Source organism: Drosophila virilis, chromosome X, assembly GCF_030788295.1.
Source record: "Drosophila virilis strain 15010-1051.87 chromosome X, Dvir_AGI_RSII-ME, whole genome shotgun sequence".
Taxonomy (NCBI): Eukaryota; Metazoa; Arthropoda; class Insecta; order Diptera; family Drosophilidae; genus Drosophila; species Drosophila virilis.
Window position 1 is genome coordinate 11,008,170 of NC_091543.1, and position 15,547 is coordinate 11,023,716.

A 15,547-nucleotide genomic window follows, 5' to 3' on the forward strand; every position below is an offset into this window, starting at 1 on the left:
CTCAATTCCCAGGCATATTTTGAAAAAAAAAAAGTTAACATACTAAAAAGATGATTTGTATTTTGTTGGGCACAAATTTACAGACTGCAAATCATATAAAACAAATGCGCAGCTTAGGCACTATTTTCGGACAGGGGAAAGGGACTGGCATGCATCACATTGCCCTGATGCAATGCACCCTCAACAAAATGCAAAATCTCGAATCCCACCTCGACCATAATCAAAATAATTATCATCCATTCGAGCCGTATGTGATGGGCATCGTTCAAATTGTGGGACACCAGTTCGGCCAGCTCGACGCAATGGTTGATCTTCTCGTTCATCACCTTGGTGCGACGCGATATGCTAAAATAGGAGCACACCTGCAGATAGAGACCCTCCAGCTCCTCGCGATCCCAGTAAAAGTCCGGTGCATCCAGCAGATCCGAGGACAGATTAATGGAATGCCGCAGGGCAAACAGTTCGCCTGTTTTGCGCAGCATGGAGGCGCGCGAGATGCGCAATCGCCGACCCCGCTTCAGATCCTCCGTCAAGTACTCCATGGAGTCAATATAGCGATCCAGTGTCGCCTCCCAGATGCCCAGCTTGATCGACTGCGCAATCGCATTGGAGAATGTGTATTTGTACAGGAAATTATCGCTATCCGGCGTCAGATAGAACTTGCCGTTCTGAAAGAAGGCGCGCGATGACACATTCAAATCACTTGACTCCGCCACCAGATCGCCCTCGACATCGACGGCCGTCGATGCGATATACGTGTAGGGCATCACCTCGCTCTCGCCATGGACCAGGGTGCTCACGTACGATTCACGCTCAAAGCTGCGCAAGAAGTTGAGCACATTGTTCGTCTCGATGTCGTTGCAATTCCAAAAGACAACGGAGCCCTCGCGAAAGAAGAATATCTCGCGCGGCCGGGAACCGGTCTGATATTTGGCGGTGACAAAGAGCACATTCTGCTCCACGCCCAGATTGTCCGTGGAGAAGAAACGTTTCGTTTCGTATAGATTCTGTTGCTTGAGCGCCGCATGCAGCTCCTCCAGATTGTACTCATCGGCCGTTGTGTAGCCACGTGTATTGAGAAAACCCAAGGCGGACAGCTCATCGATAGCCAGACGCTTCTTGCGCAATGCACGCGTTCGTCCGGGCGAGAGTCCCGTCTCGAGCGGCTCGTCCACCTGCGGCAGGGTCTTGACACCGCCGGCCTTGATTGTTGTTCCCGTCGCCGTTCCAGCTGCTTCGGTTTTGTCCTTTGGCGCCGTTATGCTTCCGGCCAGGGATCTGCTGAACTTTGGCAGCCATCTCGTTTGCTTATGCCACCAGGCACGCTGCAGCTGTGTGTGCAGTTTGCATGTGTGTGTTCGGGGCAGGAGGCTTAGGTTGCGTACGAGTGCCGTTTGCACGGCAAAATGTGCCCTGTTCATAACGCTGGCAATTGCTCTTGTTTTCTTTTCTCGTAATTTTCAAAAAGAACACTTCCAATTGCCATAACACTTGGCACGATATTTGTCCAACTATCGGATATCGACAGTGGAGCCGGCAGTTCAGCGAGCTGGTTCGCGAATGAACTTTGGCTTTGGCTCATCGAGCCGCAATGATGTTAACAATTGAATGCGTTTTCGTGTGTATTTGTGTGCGCTTATTCTATTTGAATATATCGAGAATTTTGCATTGTTTCTAAAATGACTTTCACTTTAACTACTGCTCGGTATTAATAATCATTTTTAGGCATATTTTAAATCAGCTGTCAAATTCAACGTCACGTTCCGTTCAAACGGTTCAATGCGGTATTTAAAAAATATCAATAATTTAACGATATCAAAAAATCGAAAGGCAAAACAAAATAACAAAAATACCGATTACACAAAATTGATCTATCGATAAGTGCAGCAACAACAAACCAATACGTATGGCTGTTGTTGTCTGTGGCGGCAACGCATCAAATCAAGATGGAGAACGCTTTATTTTCCAACATCAAAAAGCTATACGACCACGGCCTATACGAATGCGTTATACCATCGGTAAGTTGAAGCGTGCTCAGCTCTGGCCAGCACAAATTTCACACACTCTGCTGGCAAGTCGCAGCAATAGGAAAAACTTCGCGCCGAGCTGGGGGCATGCAAATCCTTAATTGAAACACACACACACGCACGCATACACCCACGCACTCACACACTTGCAATTTGCAGGCCAGCCTGTTGTGCACACTGCTGCAAAATGATCGAAATGTGGCCACACTCGAAATGGAATACCAGGCAATGCTCTATCTAAGCAATGCCAATTATAAACAGCACAATTATCGCACCGCCTGCAATCAACTGGAGGCAGTTGTCCTGCAGCGCAAATCGATGCTGCGCTTTAAGAGCAGCTATCTGACGGCCATCGAGAGCTCCTATCCGCAGTTTCAGGATGCCGAGCTGCGCTACAAGATCGCCATCTGTTACCAGGAGCTGGGCGAATACAACATGGCCATGAGCACACTGCAGGCGGTTAAGACGCGAACACCGCGCCTGAACATGTTGCTGGCCCGGCTAATGCATCATCATGGTCGCGGCGTTAGCAAGAAGGAGATTGCGCTCGCCTTCAAGGATGTGCTGCGCGAGTGTCCCATGTCGCTGACATCCATCGAGGCGCTCATCGAGCTGGGCATCGATGGCAGCGAGGTGCATTCCATGGTCGTAAATGGTGCGTATTTCCCGAAAGATCTCTTACAACTGAACCAGCTCCGAGTGGGTGGGGGGGGGGGGGGGGGGGAATACTGAAAGGATATTTCCTCATTTTGGAGGGGGAAAAAAAACACTTTTTTTCAAATTCACCCAAAAGCTCCAGGATTTTATTGAATTCTAAACAGAATTTTTCTTTTTGTTTAAAAAACCATTCGTGAATCCGTTTCGTGGTTCCAATAATGGTTCCTTATTAAACCCGAACCTTATTCTAATCTGAACCAGTTCCGGCAGTCGTAAGCGGAAGAGGGAGGGGGGGGGGGGGAATCCCCTAAAAAAAAAAAGATTGGTTTGGTTTAAGATTTGGTTCAAATTGAATTACTTGGTACTCAGGGCTCGAACCGCCAAAGCTGCAAACCTGCTTGCAGTCTCCATGAAAATTTATAACCCTCTAGAACATGCTCGGAACGATATTGAACTATATTTACAAACAACGACAATTGTTGTTGGGTTCAGAGCGTGAACCGAACTATCGATACTTCTTTTGGGGTTCACGATTAACGATCCGAACCTAGGTCGAGGCAGAGAATCGGTTCAAAGCGTGAACCGAACTATCGATACTTTTGGGTTCCCGAACCGCAGCTTAAGGCAAAGAGTTGTTTCAAGGCGTGGACCGAACTATCGATACTTCTTTTGGGGTTCACGATTAACGATCCGAACCTAGGTCGAGGCAGAGAATTGGTTCAAAGCGTGAACCGAACTATCGATACTTGTTTTGGGGTTCACGGATTGCAGATTAAGAAACAGAATCGGTTCAAAGCGTGATCCGAACTATCGATACTTTTGGGTTCCCGAACCGCAGCTTAAGGCAAAGAGTTGTTTCAAAGCGTGAACCCAACTATCGATACTTCCTTTGGGGTTCACGATTAACGATCCGAGCTATCGATACTTTTTGTGGATAGATCAGTATCACGAAACGAACCAAGAGGCAAGGCGCTGGCTCGAACCTTGAATCGAACCAGCGACTGGGGAAACAGCTGGTTCGAACTGTTAATTTCTGGTTAAAGTGAAATTTGAGTGCTTTGCCCTGAACTGGATACAAAACTCCATCCACAGCCGCCGCGCTGCCGAAGAACATCGAATGGCTGAGCAGCTGGATCAAGGGGCATGCCCAGATGTACGGCTGCAAGCATCGGGAGGCGGCGCAGACATTTCAACAGCTAAACGATACAACATCGTTCCGCCAGAACGAGCATCTGCTGACAAAGATTGGCCAGTGCATGTACTATTACGGCAATTTTGTGCGGGCGGAACAGTATCTGGCCATGGCCACAATGCTCAATCCGCACAATCTGGACGCCCTCTGCCCGCTGGCCGTGGTCTACGAGTTCAACAAGAAGAAGCTCGAGCAGGGCAAACTGATTGCGCCGCTCGAGATACGCACCACCGGGGAGTTCAGCTCATCGCATTGGTTCCTGCACGCCCAGCTCTCCTATATGAATTCCAAATACGATCGCTCCCTGATCTTTACGGAGCGTGCTCTGGCCATGGATGCGCGCAACATTGAGGCGCTGCTGCTGCGCGGCCGTCTGTTCGGCGGCTTGGGTCGCCACAAGGATGCGATCGATGTGTTCCGCAGCGCCCGCTGCCTGGCCCCATACAGATTCGAGGTGTACAAGGGTCTGGTCGCGTGCTTTATACGCCTAAAATGGCTTAAGGAGGCGCAGACCATGTGCGCATTGGCCGTTCGATATTTCCGGACATCGCCGCGCAGCTATACCATGTTCGGCGGCACATTGTTCCATCTGGCCAATCCGACGGCCAAGAAGAGCGCACGCAAATTTGTCGAAAAGGCGCTGCAAATCGATGAGCACTATGCGCCCGGCATTGCACTGATGGCCAGCATCTATCAGGATGAGGGTGACACCCAGGAGGCAATTGTTTTACTGCGCAAACAGGTCGCCAGTCATCCGCATCCCAAGCTGTTTGCCATGCTGGCCGAGTTGCTCAGCGTCGACAAGGATCTGGATGCGGCACTTCATTATTACACGTTGGCGCTCAGGTGATTTCTCTCTCCCTCTCTCTCTCTCTCTCTCGCTCTCGCTCTCGCTCTCGCTCTAACTGGATGCATATGGGCTACTTTTGCAGATTGGATCCAACATTTCAGCGCGCCTTGGATGGCATCAATTCGCTGACCAAGGCGGCCCGCACTGGCAAGCCCAGCGACAAGGCCAGCGAGTCGGCGAGCAGCTCCAGCGTCGCCGCCGGCGATGCCAGCAATGCGGCCAGCATGTCCAGGCCCTGTACGACGCCCAATCATGAATGGCTGCTGGACTGCGATGAGGCATCCACCGAGGCGCTGGAGCTGTCCTCGCCGGCTGGGCCGCCGGAGGATGTTGAATCGGATACGTTCTCGGAGCCCTTCTGGCAGGATGTTGACGGCGAGCTGACCAACTAATTTGGCCAAGTGAAGCTTCCGCTAGCCGCCAAGCCAACCCAGACCCCACCCCCCCCTCCCGCCACCCTTCACAACCAATTTATTATGTTGAATCTCTTGCGTTGCATTCCCAATTAGCCATATCTCATGTAAATTCCAAACACATGTTTTTTGTTTTTATTTTATTTTTTTTCTTTGTTTTTGTATTTAAGCGCCAAACCAAATTCTCATTATCATGAAATGTATTTATTGTTTTTGTTTTTAATTTATTTTCACTCAGCATAGATCTGAGCGGTCCATCCACCTAAATATCTCAAGACATACACGAAAGTCTGCCAGATTTCATAATTTAAGCTAAATATATTGTATGTATGTTTTAACTATGAAGTTCCAAGTGTTAAATTAAATGCAAAACTATTCTAAAACTTATTTTATTTTTTTTTTTTACTGTGCGTATTTTTTGTCTTATTTTTTATGTGTTTTCCCATTTGTTTGAACAACTGGGTGGGTTTTTCTTTGCGTGTATTTGTGTTTGTTGTTTTTGAGCACGGGCCGTTAGCTTATAGCTGTGTTTTGTCAGCTCTGTTATTAAGCCCCAGTGGCCTAATGGATAAGGCATCGGCCTCCTAAGCCGGGGATTGTGGGTTCGAGTCCCATCTGGGGTAAAGTGAATTCAATATTTTGTTAATTTTTTACTATTTCATATTATTATCATTATTTGATCCAAAAACTAGTTACATTTGCTTAACTAGTTAATTGAACCAACTCTTTAAGAATTTATAATTTGTTTTTGTCTTTATCAAGGCTTATTTACAGTCTGTTAAGTGTGGAGCCGTTCTGTTAACTCGTCTGCTGTACGGCACGGCACATATGACTATTGTGTGCAGATCAGCTGTTCGCTGCATTAGTGTGACCAGTTTGTTGCAGTTTTTTTTTTCTTTTTGGTATTTCTGTATTATGTGCCGCCTGGTCGCATATGGCACGCGCTCGCGCGCCAAAACATCAGTTGTTTATCAATCGCGCGCATTGTTGCATGTGCGTGTCCGTTAAGCGCAAAGTTGCCGACGAGCTCTTCTGTTAGTTTTTTCTTATTTTTTTTTTTTCTGTTCTTGTTGATTATTTTTTGTTGTTGTTGTTGTGCTGGTGCGCGATAATAAATAGTTGAAACATTCAAAACAAACAATAACAGTCTAACTCAAAACCAACAAATTAAACGAACTGTGTCAAATTCCTTGTGCTTTATGCAAATTGAAATACAACAATTTGCACGCTGCGAATTCTAAAAAAAAAAAAACAAAAAAAAAATCGCCACTCAAGACATTGGCACACAACCGTTTTGCATAAAGTCCTAATACAAGTTACGCGTGTGATTTATTTGCTTTTCAATTTTTTTTTTGTTTATTCAAATATTTGCAAAACATTTGCATTCGAATCAATTGACATTAAGAGCTGCGAACCAGCGATATAAAAAAGGTACGTTTAACTGTAAATTCTATGCGTTTCTTTCATTTGCGAAGATGGCAGCGGACACTTTCAAAATGGCAAGGCGTTACCGTTATATGCTTTTTGCTCGCTTTATCTGCCCACAATGGCAAAGAGAGCGTCCAATGTGCCGTTACACATGTTTCGTGTTTGATTTGATTGCAGCGAAACTGAAGAAGACGAATTTTTTGCTTGCCCTTTGTTCTTGTTGTTCTTGCTGTTGTTGTTGTAGCCCACTCGATAAGCAACATCTGCGCAAAAGTCGAACTGAAAACGAAAGCCAAATACACGATGCTGCCAAACAAAAAACTAAAACAAAACAGTTATTTTTTTGAAAAAAAAAAAAATAAAAAAAAATAATTTCTTCTACTTGGTTGACATGTTGATAAAAAGCGAGCATATTAGTTCGCTGCGTCCACTTGTTACCCGAATCGGTCTCGTGTAGAGCTTTTGCTGCGACTTCTCACAGCTAGACCCTATCGAATTTTCAGCTCAAGTTTAATAATCGTGTGTGCAGAGTATTGGGCCAGTCGGTTACAGCCGTCTGTCATGTTCTTCGGCTTCTTGTTGCGGCCCCAAAAGATACAACGGCCTTTGTTTGCCTATCTGTAGGTCACTTGCCGAACCATATCTGAAGTGCCCGAGCCCGGATTTATCGGTTAGTTGGGTTATCTATTGGGTTATCTATTTAGCTCGGCAACAGAGCTCCGGCTTTTACACGCACTTCTTGATTGGAAGAGATTTCGCTTGACGTAACCAAAAAAAAAAAAAAAAATAATAATAATAAAAAAAAGAAGAAGAAGCTGATAATGTTCGCATAAAAAGCTATTAGAATAATCAATTTTCAATCAATTTCAGATTTATTTCAAGCAATTTATTTGTGCAATTTTTTATAGCTCATTGTTAAAGTTAAATTTGCGACTTTTGCAACACTGTAAAGCTTAACCTTAGCTGTCCGCTTAAGCGAGTGTGCACTGTAATTTCCTCAACTCTTGCAGCTGGAAATCTTTGTTTTTCTTTTTGTTCAACAGTTTTGCTTAACCCCGTCCGATAATTCCCAGAACGTCAAAACCCGGTTGACACAGTTTTGTAAATTTGCTTAAACGCAAATAATTGGAAATTCAGTTTTTTTGTTAATCTCAACGAAAAATTTGGCAGGAAATGCAGCAGAGCCCATTATTATAGAGTTGAACATATTTACATGCATATGCATGTAATATATATATACAAAAATGCATCTCGGACAGCTGTGCCTGATTAAAAAATGTTCTAACGGTACACGCAGCTAATTAAAAAACGGCAATCAGCAAATGACACAAGCAGCAACAAAAACAACAAAACCAATCAAAGCAAAACAAAAAGCAAACGATGACAGGATGCATTTGCATAAGCGCAAGCGAGATAGCAAAACGATTGGCGAACAGCAAGAGGAATAATAACAAAAAATAAACGGTTTAATTTGCCCGGCACCGCGGGTGGGTGTGCTTGTGTGCGTGTGCGTGTGTGCGTGTGTGCGTGTGTGTGTGTCAACAAACATTTGACAGCTGTTTACGCCTGTTGGACGCCGCCGTCGCAATCCGTGAGAGAGCCAAGGACTGTTGCGAGAGCCCAAAGATTGCGGCTGAGCGAGCGCGCGAGAGAATTTACCAATGTCTTTGTCGTAACTGTAACTGTGGTAATTCTGCTAAAATTTCCTTTTCGAACGGAACGAATGCAACTGATAAGCCAAGGGCCGCACACACACACACACACACTATTACAGTCATCAAAGGCTGATAAATACACACAAATAAAAACACAGACACTTGGCTGAATCGCAGCTTGAGCTCGGTTACTTTCAGCTCTCTGGCTGCCATATGTTTTGCTCTGTTTGGAACGCATGCGCCCTGTTCCCATCCCTGCCACTTCCCCCTTTCCACAACCCATGTTCCATTACCATTCCCCCTTTCCGCTATTTTCCAAACAACAACACACAGATAGCATTTTATGGATTACATTAATATTTGACAAGAGGCACAAAGTCCAAGGCACAGTGGTTGCTAGACGTTAAAAAAATGAAGCTCAGCTAAACAAAGCTTAAAGTTGTTGAATATGTGCATATGTAGGTCACAATATTTCCCAGAGTAGCCACATGATACAGTTAGTCGATATTTAGAAGGAGAAGGAGAAGATAAGTTGATATGACTGGCTTATATACGCTTTATATTATTATTATATCAAAAGTTTGTACGAAGACGCATTTTATCGGCCAACCATTTTTGAGCTGCATTCAGGCAACACTCGACCCACTGTGCTTGGTCAAACTATTCGGGCATAGTGCTTGTTCTTGTCGTTGGCTGCTTGAAATTGGTGGTTTCAAGTGCGGCAGGACTTGCGTAGAAGCTGAAGCTCTCACGAGTCGCCAGTCGCGAGCAGCGAGCAGCACTGCCGGCACGAAGCGCCGCCCGAAGTCGGGCACGATCCAACCCTTGCGGCTGTGCCAAAGTCATCTGGAGTTGGCGTCGCAGTCGCTGTCGCTGTCGCTGTCGCAGTTACTATTTGTCCTGGGCCGCCTTTTGACGTCGTCGCTGGCAATTGCCGCAGTTTTCGCGATTTGTCTGCGGCCTTGCACGGACGTCGCTTGCGTTAACGTCAGCGTCAGCGTCAGCGTCGCGTCGTGGCCGACGTTGCCGTTTCTTTTGCTCTTTCTGCTTGTTGTTATTACGGTTTTTTCTTCTTCTTCTTCTGTGTGTGATTTTTGTTATTTTTTTTTTTTTTATTGTACGTTATATATACATATATATATATATATTTTTTATTAGTTAAGCGAAACGAACAAAATGTAGCACATTTACCGTTATAATAACGTGCTTCCTTGTCGTTGAACGTCTGTTTTCGTTTGTTTGTGTGCGTTTTCATCTGTTTGCGCGATTTTTCGGCGTTTGCGTCGCGTGCAGCAAAAGTAAGCGCAGAATTTAACGTAATTTTCGTCGATAGTTTTTGCAGCTGTTGTTGTTGTCGCTGCTGCTGCTGCTGCTGTTGTTGTTGTTGTTGTTGTTGTTGTTGTTGTTGTAGGGTGGCAACCATCGATTTGCGTGTCGTGCAGTCAAACAAATCAAATGGAAAACGCGATTGTGCATTAAACAATTCGATTGTCTATGGTTTTTGGGTGCAAAAATTATTATTATTATATTGGCCCATTATCCATTTGCCTGGCCACCCAATAACTGTCAGACCCCCCCCCCCCCCCCCCCCCTCTCTCTCTCTCTCTCTCTCTGTGTGTGTGTGTGTGTGCTTGCTGCGGAATGCACCGCATTTAGCTGCATGGGCAATGGGCTGCTAAACCCACTTACTTATGCATCTATTACAGATGTAGTTGCATACACACACACACACACACACACACACACACACACACACACAGTTTGCTGCAAAAGTCTGGACCTCTGTTAAATAAACAAGAATTAAATATAATGCAAAAAAATAGAAATTATAAAAAAATTAAAATTAAGTATATGTAATCTTGGTTTATTTTATTATAATTTTTATTATAACATTATATATAATTTTGTTTATATTTTTCAATATATATGGCTTTGCATTCCGGTTGTCATCTGTCCAATATATGGATATATATGAAATATATTCCCATGGGAAAACTTAAGACAAAGTTTTATTAAACTTGCAAAAAATAATTCATATTTCTGGTAGTCAACTTTAAAGATGGAATTCGTATTGTGAATATTTCCTTGCATTCCTTTACATGATAGAATTATATATAGCATATTATTCTAATAATATTATTCTTTTTTCTCTGTATATCGATGCATAATTACTTTCATGAAGGCGAGTGAATTCACCGGAAAGCGTGAAATCGATTTTCAATGAATTTGCTGCAGAGTTTTCACAACTTGACATTTTGTTAGAATCGCGTCTAGTGTTCAACAACGTGAAAATGTAGATTCCAAGCCTTACAGATATGGGTTCAATCAGTCAATCAGTCAGTCAATCACTTATATACCAAATTAATTCATCTAGATAAACAGCTGACATATATAAAATAATGTATAGATAAATTAAACTGGTTTAACTAAAATGCAGCTCTTAGCCTCAATCAAATGCTTGGCTTAAGTCATGGCATATGCCATCTTTGGGTGTACGCATACTTTCCAACACAACTGTGTGTCCATAAAAATATATATTAAATATGCATATATGTCACAAATAATCAGTATGACTGTGTACATATGTAAATGAATTGTTCTTTTCCATAGCACACATTACATATACATATGTATATACAAACACAATATGCAGTTGGCTCTGATAAGGCCCGAACATCAACTATATGGAGCAAATAAACTATATGGAAAAACGACGACGCTTGTTAAGTATCTGAAGAGTATGCATGTTTATTTATCTGAACGTTTTGTCGAGTTCTTTCCATGACAAATGTTTTCCTCAAAGACTTTCAGCTCTTTGCTGTGACAAGGTAACATGTCTGGGATGGATGTTGGGTGTAAACTTCTATGAGTCATATTCGTGGCAACAAATAGTGGGTGGTCGGTCGGGCGATTGAGTCATGTCAGCTATTCGGGCGGCGACCTTGATGACCGCATGCGCAGGCATTTCAAGTCAACACTCACACCTTGGACGGGCGGCGGGCAAATCGAGGACCAAGCCAAAGGTCATGTATGTATTAAGCCTGTGTCAGCCTTCGAGGCTGACCTTGCCCCTGGCCATGCCTGTTACCTGCTGTTGAGCTCGTCTTGTCATCAATAGACACATTTAACACACCTTTTTCCTAGAAAGCGAACTGCCAGTTGAGGTTAGGTTCACTCTTGGGATTGTTCAGTGAATGAATCTTGGAACAATGCCCAAGGTCCAAACACTCTGCTAAACACAAGAAAACAGAAGGTGTCACGATTTGGTCAGTTATGTGTAATTAAGGCTGGGTTTGGCCCAAGGATCGTTCGGTTTAAGGTAGCTGAATGAATTCTGAAAGCAATTGCAGGTGTTGGAAAATGTTTTAAATTTTGCAGAATTCTAGCTTTTAATTCCAGTAAGTAACAGTTTTGAGGTTATGTGCGAAACAATTGGAATTGAGGTTAGGTTTAGCACGTGCATCTCCATGAAGTAATTGATCCATTGAACAAATGAGGTTATGTTACAGAAGGCAAAAGGTCTTCAAGTTGTTAGACTTTTATTCCAGAGAGTTGTCATTCTTGGGCAAGCTTCCGAATTGGGATTAGGTTCAGTTATGGCCATGGAAAAAGGAAATTGTGCAATTGAGGTTAGATTTTTATTGAAAATTCTCTTTCCACTTGGAACAAAGATAGATCGTTCATCATCAAAAGATGCATTAGTTTGAGTATAATAAAAATCAAAGTTCAGCTCTAGGGACAAACATGCTTAATTCCTGGCAGTGTAGGACCTAACTTAAAGTGTGACCAGCGCAACTTTGTGTTCTGTTAAGTTGATTCCCCTTTTTTTTTTTGAATGGGTTTGCCAGTTGTTGTTGTGATTTTCTGCGCGTGTTTGCTGTGCTTTTTGCCATTTCCGCTTGTCAAACATTTGTCGGCTTTTAGCTTATTACCAACTTTGTGTGTGTGTGTGTGTGTGTGTGTGCGTGTGTGTGTGTTGTGATTGCGAGACAAGCCTACACGGCGCTAGCTAGTTGTATTGGTTGGACTCGCACTCGCATCTGTTCGCCTGTCCGTCTGTCCGTCTCTATGAGTATTCGCACGTTATGTCTACCAATCTGCCGTCTCTCTCTCTCTCTCTCTCTCTCTCTCACTCTGACAGTCTGTCTCTTTCTGTCCACACGGCGTTTTCATAATGACTCGCACTCGTAGTTTTTCGCGCATTTCATCGCATATTTACGTAGGCCATTCGAACCAAGTGTTAACGCCTTTATTTATTGACTTATTTGTTTAGAGTATATCGTGTGTGTGTGTGTGCGTGTGTGTGCGTGTGTAACGCTCAATGACATTAAGCAAATAAAACTCCATTTACCGTTTTCCATTTACATTTCTGATGATGTCACACAATACCTTTGCATACTTCAACATTTCAATAGTACAAAAACTATCTATATTCAAATATTCCATATTTACTTATTTTCATCTTTTGTTTACCTTCAGACGGGCTCTTCTACAAAAACAATAACGTTCTTCAGACGCACAACATCAGTTCGGTAAGTCCAAAGCTATTCGAAGTTAAGATCAAAGAGGCTGCTCGGTTTGAGGTTAGGTTCATTCCAGGCAACTATTTCCATGAGATGAAACGCAGAAAGAACATAATAACATAAAAGCAAGTATATAGAATAGAAAAGGAGTTTGATTAGATTGATGAAATTACCCGGCATTGCCCGGCTCAAATATATATTTCTTACAATTTCTATGAAAACAAAAAACTATTTCTTTAAGAACAAAGTTTTCAATAGAATAAACATAAAAAAATATGATATTACACGACAAAATAGCCTCTACCAGGTTAGAAGGAGTTCGTATTTATTTCAGATATATGCATTTATTTGCAACATCTTTATATTAAGTCATGTTTCTGGCCATATTACATTAAGATTTCTTTATATTATTCACAAGGGAGCTTTACAACTTTGATGTACATAGGTTTTGCGACACTGTGATCAATTAAATTCTTCTTATTATCGTCTACTATTCATTTATATCTACATACATTTGGCGTTAGAATGTTTTCACTTTCCGGTTTAGCCGGTTATGTGACGTAATTTCGAGTACAAAGTAAAATGTTATGCGTAATGCTTGCAATTACCCATTGACAATACTTTTGCCCCAAATGAACCATTCACAACTAGCTTATCGAGCTATACGTGACGCCCTCTCGCTGCCCCAAAGAACCCCGAATGCACACACACACACACACACGCACACACACGCACACACACACACATGCCTTAAGCATATTTATATAGCAGACGCCTCCGAGCTAATCATGCTTTCCGCAAAAGTCGATCTGAATCATAAGGCGTCCGATATCCGTGCGTTGGTTAAAAGAAATGCGAATATCAAAATTGAAATACAAAATGTTTCGTCATTTTTCGCATCGAGCAGATGTGCGACACTCACAATTAGCTATATATATATATATGCATATATGTATATATATATTTATATAGGCATATCGTGTCGTAGGTCAAGAATTCGAAACGCTTTATGGGCTGCTTGCCAAATACAAAAAAAAAATAAAATAAAAATACAAATTAATGAAATACAAAAAATATGACGCACAGTTTGTCGCTTAATTTTGATTGCATTTTCGTTGATTGGGTTTTCGGTTACACTTTTTCTTTTTATCGTAATGCTCTGCCAGAGGGTATGCCAGCTTATCAATGTTATATGTAACACATATGTGCTCTTTTTAAGCATAACTCGCAGATTATAAGAGCCAGTTACAACTAAGTGGGTGTGCAGAAAGATTCCAGAATATTTCCCCCCTAGATAGCCCTGGAACTGGAAGAGACTCATCTTAAAGAAGCAGCCCTGCGCTTTGGTATTCACACATATTTTTATGTCATATTTAGGCCCTGAAATTTTCATTGAGATCGGACTAGCAATAACGAAGTTCATCAAGGAACTAAAAGTTCGTTTAGTTATAGGCTGTGCCTGGGCTCAGAGCATCGCGTAGTCGTGCACTACCAGCTCGAGCACTTTTACTTCTTTCACTTAATTTTATTTGATTTTTGGTTTTCGGTTTCGTTTTTCAATCGGTTTGGATTACGTTTTTGTTTTCCATGCACATTCCCAGCCGCTTATCATATCGCCCCGATAGTCATTCAAACGAGCTAGCACCAAAAACGAAAAATATATATATATAAAAAATAAAAAAAAACTAAAGACAAATTGGTCAAACGTGGTACAAATTAATTCATAGATAGAAACTGACGCTAAAGGTGAGCAGCGAACAATGAACGACGTTCCCAAACGATCCCAAGCTGGATCCAATCGATCGATCCAATCGAGCCGCGCGATTGCCCAATCGGCCGGGAAACGATTTGTTGTCGTTTGTCATTAATCGTCCGGCGATGTATTTCTGGCCATATTTCAATATTTATTAATATCTATTGCACGATTCGACAGCCCGACGTCAGCTTCGACATGTTGTCCATTTATTCGATTGTCGATCCAAAAGTGCCCGTGTGTGTGTGCCCGTGTGTGTGCCTGTGTGTGTGCCTGTGTGTGGGTCAAGTGTTTGCCCAAGGGTAGAAACAGGGTTTGAATGATCCATGACTTACAGATTTTCCAATTTGACAAAATAAAAAACCGTTTCTACTATTTCCATTGAAGTTGAGTTCTTGGTTCTATGTATTTGCTTAGAGCAGCTCCCAGGATAATAAAGGAAAGAGAGAGAGAAGGGTAGAGCGAGAGAAGATCTTGATTTATTCCATAAGAAGAACTGAAAGAAACTGATCTTCGTTAACAGCTAGTTATAGAAAACATCAATTGACTTAGTGGACGAAGAGTTTTAGAAATAGTTAGACAATATCGTTGAGGATCGGTTGATCACACGAAGCCTCATGATATTGATTGCTTAATCTTGATCACTTAAGAGAATAATACAGAAGTAAACGAAAAGAGAGTGGATCTTTAGCAGATCTTTTTCTGTTCCTTATTCAATATTTCTGTGTCTGTTATGAGAATGGACTCTAAGAGTTGTGCATTATTTACATCGATCACTTCTTTTCTCTTCTATAACTACAAATATCTGTCTATAGAAAGATCAGTTGACCCATTGGGGAAAGAAATTCAGCTAAAGTTATACAAAGAAAGAGGATTCCTTGAACCTTGAACAGTAATTGAAAAATAAGCTGATCTTTAACAGATCTGTTCATATTTCTGCTTGTTAGTACGATCGCTTCATCTGCTGCAGAAGGACTGTGTCTCTTATGAGAATGGACTCTTAAAGCTGTGCATTATTTACAGATCACTGTATTCGTCTTCTCATATAA

The 15,547-nt window shown here is 42.5% G+C and overlaps 3 protein-coding genes and 1 non-coding gene across 6 annotated transcripts in view; 3 read left to right on the top strand and 1 right to left on the bottom strand.

Annotated features, from left to right (window-relative positions):
• pigs (pickled eggs) overlaps positions 1–15,547 on the top strand; it is a 94,401-nt gene that overhangs the window by 13,220 nt on the left and 65,634 nt on the right. The window contains exons 1-2 of one of the 3 annotated variants that reach the window (XM_015170202.3): positions 6,108–6,570; positions 12,702–12,754. The gene's annotated coding sequence lies outside the window, so the exon portion shown is untranslated. Of the gene's footprint in view, positions 1–6,107; positions 6,571–9,384; positions 9,521–12,701; positions 12,755–15,547 lie in introns of those variants that run through there. The other 2 variants (XM_002057204.4, XM_070208205.1) reach the window with 2 other exon arrangements.
• Positions 41–1,696, bottom strand: LOC6633539 (required for meiotic nuclear division protein 1 homolog). Its single transcript, XM_002057201.4, has one exon. It carries the CDS (start codon positions 1,419–1,421, stop codon positions 114–116), a length of 1,308 nt encoding a protein of 435 aa, XP_002057237.1. The 5' UTR covers positions 1,422–1,696; the 3' UTR covers positions 41–113.
• Positions 1,858–5,526, top strand: APC7 (anaphase-promoting complex subunit 7). The gene is made up of 4 exons (XM_002057202.4): positions 1,858–2,018; positions 2,187–2,682; positions 3,777–4,722; positions 4,809–5,526. The coding sequence occupies exons 1-4, from the start codon at positions 1,947–1,949 to the stop codon at positions 5,116–5,118; spliced, it is 1,824 nt and encodes a 607-aa protein (XP_002057238.1). The 5' UTR covers positions 1,858–1,946; the 3' UTR covers positions 5,119–5,526.
• On the top strand, positions 5,690–5,762 carry TRNAR-CCU (transfer RNA arginine (anticodon CCU)). Its single transcript has one exon. It is a non-coding gene; the product is annotated as a tRNA-Arg (tRNA).